The sequence below is a fragment of the Cryptomeria japonica genome, chromosome 3, assembly GCF_030272615.1.
Source record: "Cryptomeria japonica chromosome 3, Sugi_1.0, whole genome shotgun sequence".
NCBI classification, from domain to species: domain Eukaryota; kingdom Viridiplantae; phylum Streptophyta; class Pinopsida; order Cupressales; family Cupressaceae; genus Cryptomeria; species Cryptomeria japonica.
Window position 1 is genome coordinate 727,680,578 of NC_081407.1, and position 7,020 is coordinate 727,687,597.

The 7,020-nt window shown below is 35.1% G+C and overlaps 1 protein-coding gene across 1 annotated transcript; it reads right to left on the bottom strand.

Annotated features, from left to right (window-relative positions):
* Positions 1 to 3,150: 3,150 nt before the first annotated feature.
* Positions 3,151 to 6,535, bottom strand: LOC131032456 (uncharacterized). Its single transcript, XM_057963434.2, has 5 exons — positions 5,954 to 6,535; positions 5,701 to 5,758; positions 5,524 to 5,607; positions 3,945 to 4,086; positions 3,151 to 3,805 (listed from the first exon to the last, which is right to left on the bottom strand). The coding sequence occupies exons 1-5, from the start codon at positions 6,297 to 6,299 to the stop codon at positions 3,515 to 3,517; spliced, it is 921 nt and encodes a 306-aa protein (XP_057819417.1). The 5' UTR covers positions 6,300 to 6,535; the 3' UTR covers positions 3,151 to 3,514.
* Between the last annotated feature and the right edge of the window lie 485 nt (positions 6,536 to 7,020).

Consider the following 7,020-nt stretch of genomic DNA (forward strand, 5'->3'; position numbering starts at 1 on the left):
TTTATTTGCATTTTGGTTTGCATGTGTGATAACCGGTTTGTCTGTTAAACTGTTTTACCTGTTTATCTTTAGACTATTTAAGTGTTTAAGTGCAGTGTTTTTTGGTATACTAATTCACCCCCCCCCCCCCTCTTAGTATTCATCAACTTCTTGATCCATCAAATTCAGGCTTGGTATCTTCGCTCTTCATCGGTCCTAGTTCAATCAAGTTCGGGATCGGTATCGCTTTGATCAATCTGTTCAGTTTCATCACTTCAAATCAAGCTGAATATCTCACTCTTCATTCATTCATGATCCATCAAGTTTAGAATCGGCATCTCTTCGACATCAACTGTTCTTTGAATCAATGCGTTGCTTGCACATCAATTCAAAGAGGGGCAAATGTAATACCCTAAAAATCATCATCTAAACCATGAGCCCCTAATATCGACTACATCATCAAAGTCCTAACCAAAGGCAATTAAATCAATCTTGAGCACTTAATTAATTAATTCCTAAATCGTCAATATTACATGGCAAATTAATCACTTCAATTTTAAATATAATCAAAATCTCTTTAATCGATTATCCTATTTATTTAAATAAATATCCTAGCATATTTAATTAATAAATCATTTTGCCATTAAATCATCAAAAATGAATTAATTTGAAAATAAGAAATTAATCATCAAAAAAGAATTATTTTGAAAAAGAAATCAATTTGAAATAATTTGAAAAAGAAATTTCAAAAAAGAAACAAAATTGAAAGAAATAAAGTTAAACTAAGATTATCCATTTTTTATTAGAAATATTTTCAAACATCCAATCCATAAGAGTAGCCCATTTTTCAACATCATTAAGAGCATAAAAAATAAGCAAAACCCAATAATATTTTCATAAAAGTAAGCACCCAAACATAACTATGTGAGTCAAAAACCTTTTTTTTGATCCTGCATAGACATCCCTTTATCAATTTCTTGACCCTACAGGTTAGTTATAAGAAGTATTCAAGAACAAAAGTATTTCAATATATTATGGAGAGAAGCATCAATACAAACATCACCTAGTTTGACTTCTTGAATAAATAAAATATTACTTACATTTATTAATACCCTCTGGGAGCCAAATCTACTTTACATTCCAAGAAAATATATTGTAGTTCAAGGTGATGGAAATATTGCATCCTCTGAAGCTAACACCCCAAATCGATTGCTCATTGTTGTTGTTTTGATCTCTAGTAATAATTGATGTATCTTGATCTTTGGCATATATTAGAGGGTGGGAAGATAGATGGCCAATTGCTAGGGTCTAATGAAGAGGGGAAAGGGCAATTGCTAGGGTCTAATGAAGAGGGGAAAGGGCAAGAGATTTGGTTAAGAGAGGGAGAATGTTGGGCATAATAGAGGGGGATTATAATTTTTTATTTTGAATTTACTTAACCATCTTTTTGTTGTCTATTATGATCATATTTTTATAGCATGTGGGGAAAACTATCAAGGATGGGACAAAAAAATGGTAATGGGGAAGAGGAAGAGAGTGGAGCTTGAGGTTCCATAGAGGACACAAAGGAAACCTTTGGAAGAGGATATGATTGAAGAGAAGGTTGATTAGAGGGAGTTTGAGGGGAAGAAGCCCTAGGAATTTGGGAGAGCTATGTTTTCCTAATGAGATAATCACATATCAAATTTCCCTCTTTTTTGGAAAAATAAACAAGCATTAGTCTTGTTTAAGTAAACCATTGGTTCTTCCATTTAAAAACTTGGGCCTATAAATATAATATCCTTTGCCAAAGGTTGATTCAAATCAATTTCTACATAAACTCTACAATGAAATCTTAGGCTAAAAAAATTATCTAAACTAGTTTTGCACCAAATTACTTTGACGAGTTGAGCCACAATATCACTCAAAAAAGGTTGAAATGTTGATTATAAATATGGTAGTTCTATCCACATAGAAAACACAAATTATGACCTCTAGAATGGAACTCAAAATCCCAAGCTTGGAGGTAACATATTTGTCCACATATAACCATGTGCGGACATTTTAATGAATTTAATCATACTAAATACATGACCTTTCCCCATTCCTCTTATTGTCTCAATCTTCCAACCCTTATTCTCCTAGTCTATTTAGCCCATTTATTAAGAATTGTTTTTTTGGCAACCCTCTTTAAGAAAACAAAATGATAGTTTGAATTTGGAATTCAGCTATGACATCCATTATATTATTAAGGAACTAGAATTTTAAAGTTTTTAATTTTCCCATTTTTTCCTTCTCTTAGTTAATGGTAGTAGAAACTTGACTTTTTCTTGGTAAGAACATTTTTTTTCCATCATCAATTTGAGTGCACTAGTTAGTAGTACTAGCTTTAGGTGATTCCATTTTGGTTTGACTATCTCCAAAATCTTCATGGAGATCGTCTATAGATATTGGTGAATTAGGGTTTGATTCACATCATCTATCTCCAATTATGATATATCATACTTAATTGGTTCTCATGTGTGAATAAGTGGGAAACAACTAGCAAAATCATGCTTAGGGTTTGAAATGCATCTAGTCTTCCCTTTGCTTTGTGTTTTTTCTCTTAACTTCACTCTTCATAGAGGTTTGTAATTATGTTTCAACTTTTAGGAGGATTTGTATATCTTATGCTTCTGTACATAATTGAATATATAGAATGAGTATATGAATATTCCAAAGACAACATTGTTAAAATTGATGTTTCAAAGCTGAAATTACAATGTATATGAATCAATGCTAAGAGAAAATAAATTATTCAAGCTTTGTTTTAAAGGCATTGGTGGTCCATAGAATGCATGGCTCAATTAGACTAACAAAATCTCAACAACAAAAAGGTTAGTCATTGAGTGGTATAGCACCCTAACAAAGGTCTTTTTGAGAATTGACTAGGAATCTTGTCAAACCTAGCTAGGAGCCCTAGTCACCAAAATATGGCTCAAGGTAGAAAAGAAGGGTGTTGTAAGAGAAAATGAACACACTCAAATTTTAACTAAGAACCTACCATAAAACTGAATTACCAAAGAACCATTTTACTTAATAGTATAGCATCACCAAGTAATCAACTTATAAAAATTAACCAATCCCCACATCTTTAAAAAAATGATATAATAAACTAAAATTCATACACATTCTTCTCCTACTTGTCCAATGTTAGACATAATATCAAAGAAAACCTTTCATAGAACCAAATAAAACCTTACATATACATTATGAGCCCTTAAGCAAGGGACCAAACAAGGATAACTAGTGACAAGGTCCTAAGTTAAAAGTGAAGTACATTATCATGATAGCTGCATAACCATTTCACAGGTAGTTCTCTTTGCTCAGTACCCCTTTATCATGATGCTTGTTTATTCCTTATTCTTCAAACACATTAATCAAATCAATTGACTTCTCTCTAAAACAAAAGCCAAGACTTGCAGCACAGAATGAAGGATCCTCTTTCCTAAAACAAGATATTAACTAGCTCTTGTTATACCCAATAAGTTCTGGCATTTGTCAAGTCTGCTCATATTTAAGATTTAGAATTATGTTGTAGATGGTGCTTTTCTGCTATTTGAGCACATTCTCTGTGTCTGAAACAATTTACAAGATGGTTGTTAGTCATTCCAGCAGCCTGCATGAAGGAATACACTATGGTTGGCCCAACAAAGCGAAAGCCCCTTTTCATCAAGTCCTTACTGATCAATTCAGATTTGGGTGTCTTCACAGGAATCTGCCTTGGGGAGTGACAATTGCTAACAAGTGGTTTGTAATTTACAAATTGCCAAACATACTTGTCAAATGAGCCAAACTGTTTTGCAATCTGGTTGTCAACAGTAAATTGATGTGTTAGCCATCTAATTTATTTACAATTCATGGTATTTAAAACTGAACTCAAAGATCTTACTATATGATTTACTCAATGCATTGAAATTGTTTTGGCAGATGGATTTGAAAGATACCTCAATGATGCACTTTGCATTGGCAACAACTCCACGAATCTTCCCTTCATGCTGCATTACTTTACTGTTAGATGCCAGGCCCATTATTTTTTCCTCATTAAATGAAGCCACAGTGGCTATATCAAAGTCTGCATATGCAATCCTGCAAGATATGGAGACATGTAAGGACTCATACACTGACACGACCAATGTGGTATTAACCACTTTTAAGCTCAGCCTTTTCGCATCTCTACTACATTCTAATGGTCAGGAAGAGGGGAATGCATTCTAATAGTCAGAAACAGGGGATTATGCTCTGCTGGGGTAATTCACCTCGGCTGAAACTTGAATTCAGGTTGCTCTAAGCCTCTAACTAGTGGGGTGGTGGTTGAAGGCAGTCGTTATCTAATGCATAAATTATTCTCATACACCATTATTTATTTACCATCAAAAAATAAATAAAAAATAAAAAGAAGTCCAAATAAGGATAGCAATTTGTAATGGGAACACTCCTGTAGAGTTTGCCTTACCTGGTTATTTTGACTAGCACAAGTCAATAAATCAGTAGCGGATTGTAATCAAGAGGGAAAAATTCAAACAGGGCCTCCATCCAGGTAGAGAGGGAAAAGTTTAAACAAGGCCTCAAATCACCTGGAATGTTTAGCAAACCACATGTTCCTTATATGGAGCCGGTAGTGGTAAGTTCAGTTTGCCCAATAAATCCAATGCTCAAGCTGTTTCAGGGAACATAGTTCAGTTTTCATGCTCTTGCATTCTTCTAAATGTACCCAACATAGATTTTTTTTCAATTCCACCACACTATGTCTCGGGTTTACATTTTTGTCGAGTTTTGGGGCTATGGAAGAGGTGAGCTGGGGAAAGATTAGTTTCCAAGGGCCGATTTATGAAATTAGATGATGCAGCCAGCGGACAAACGTGACTGATGAAAGATGAACCTTGAATGTAAATGGGACAAGCTCAAAGCCTTAGCACAACCTTAACAATCATTTGAGCTAGCCAGCGGACAAAAATGACCACGAAAGATGAACCTTGAACGTAAATGGGACAAGCTCAAAGCCTTAGCACAACCTTAACAACCATTTGAACTAGCTGATTACCCATATCCAACATAATTGATAGTTACATAACACTCTATAATCATAATCATGATTTAAACCATGGTTTGAGTGATTTTGCCCGAATACATCTCCTAAGTCATGGCAGCTTACTTGAAAGAGACTTCTGATATAGGTGAATGCCTACTCAACATATAATAACCAGCTATTTTAAGGCAGAGATACCATTATCTATACAGCTCAAATGTATCCATAATTTTTTTTTGCCAAATCATGCTTATTAGAATGCCTGAGCTAGCTAGTCCTATAAAGGGAGGAGAGGATGGATAACCATGGCTCTAGTCATACTTTTCTAGCTGCTTTGAAGTGTGAACAAAAACCCATATGATCTTACAAAGAAAAATGTCAAGTCATCCTGGGAGGTGGGCTCATTAGTTTTCCATTTTGAAAAACAGGTGTCCTGCTCCACGGATTAATCAAAACCCACAAAATGCCCACAGGAATCTGCTTCCAAATTTGCTCACCTGAAGACATCACGCTTGCTCAAATTTGTAGGCCAAGTGAAATCTGCCTGTGCCCCAACAAGAACCAACAGCTCAAAAAGTTCCCTGTATCATCACAGCGACCGCCAACACTTTCACAATAAATCAATACCTTCATAGCTAATAAAACCCAAAACAAAAAACTATAAACTTACAGACCTATCATCATGAACTGGAACTCCCCACTCCTCATCATGATAAGCAATGCAATCGGCACCTGTGTAGAAAGTTGTAACAAAGTAACCAAGTTCATCAGAGAATTACCCATCAAAACACATAAATCATTCAATAACCATATAAACAAAGAATCCATTAGCTTGTAGGTCTCCCTTAAGAGACAATATGATTTGAATCCTAATCACCCAGTTACCATTCCACAACCGAATAGACCTTTTTACCTATATGCACTTACTTGATTGAGAAGTGATCCATCTACAACGCACAGGAACTCTAGCCCTTTGAGATTCGACTTGGCTGGGCTGAAGAGAGTGATGTTTTGGAGCATATCTACTAAATCTCTGTTTCATGGCATGTAATTCCACCTGCCCCGATCTAACACCATTCATGCCTTCTCCATCTCTCGGCGCTTTCACATCCTTGGAAATTCTCTGAGAGCCCCTGCTTCTTGGCTTGGCCTTGTCTGCGATTTTAGCAACTGGGTCTTCACCCTCACCACCTCCTTCACTGGCAGTTCCATCATTTTTATAGCCTTTACTCATAAACGATGTTTGTCGGGGAAGCTGGTAGACTGCAAGCATGGCTTCTTACTTGGGAAAATCTATAAATTCTGTTCCTGAGTTTTTCTTTTCTCTCCTCCTCTTAAGGCTTTGAGTTTTTCTTTGCTCAGCTTCTTGTTTCCTATGTATTGGATTTGGGTGTTGCTCAGCTTTTATGCCGTCACAAGCAAAAGCGACTAGAAACGGTTAGCAAAATGGACGAACTCATTATATCTATGCTCACTGATTAACACTTTTGTTTGATATGACTAATCATGGAGTTTTCTTGGGTTCAGCACACCAGAAACAAACTAAGGTTAGGTTAGGATTTCATTCAAAAGGACAACAGAACTCGCTTCATTTATTATTGAGGTATTTTAAACTAAAAAGAGGTCATTTTCATATCCTAGTGTGCTTAGTTGTTTAAATTGGAAAAGTCTTGTTTTTGATTAGGCAAAAACAGGGTTTGAAAAATCTTGTTAATCAGAAAGATCACATTCATATTTATATTAATAACAATAGTGAGTATGAAACAGTAACATAGTTTGTTAAGGGTTTTAGGTTCTTTTCATATAGTTTATGAGGTCAATTATCTCTATTCATTCATATTTATATTAATAACAATAATGAGTATGAAACAGTAACGCACAGTTTGTTAAGGGCTTTAGGTTCTTCTCATATAGTTTTATGAGGTTGATTCTCTCTATACAGATTTACTCGAGAGATAGATTGTTCAACTCAATTAGTCATCCCCGAGAGGTAA

Bases quoted from the DNA above. Each gene is read 5' to 3' on its own strand.
- LOC131032456 (XM_057963434.2), bottom strand. From the start codon at position 6,299: ATGCTTGCAGTCTACCAGCTTCCCCGACAAACATCGTTTATGAGTAAA. The intron at 5,608-5,700 runs GTCTGTAAGTTT...GTGATGATACAG, and splicing joins GTTCCAGTTCATGATGATAG to GGAACTTTTTGAGCTGTTGG. The intron at 3,806-3,944 runs GTATCTTTCAAA...GTTGACAACCAG, and splicing joins ATGCAAAGTGCATCATTGAG to ATTGCAAAACAGTTTGGCTC.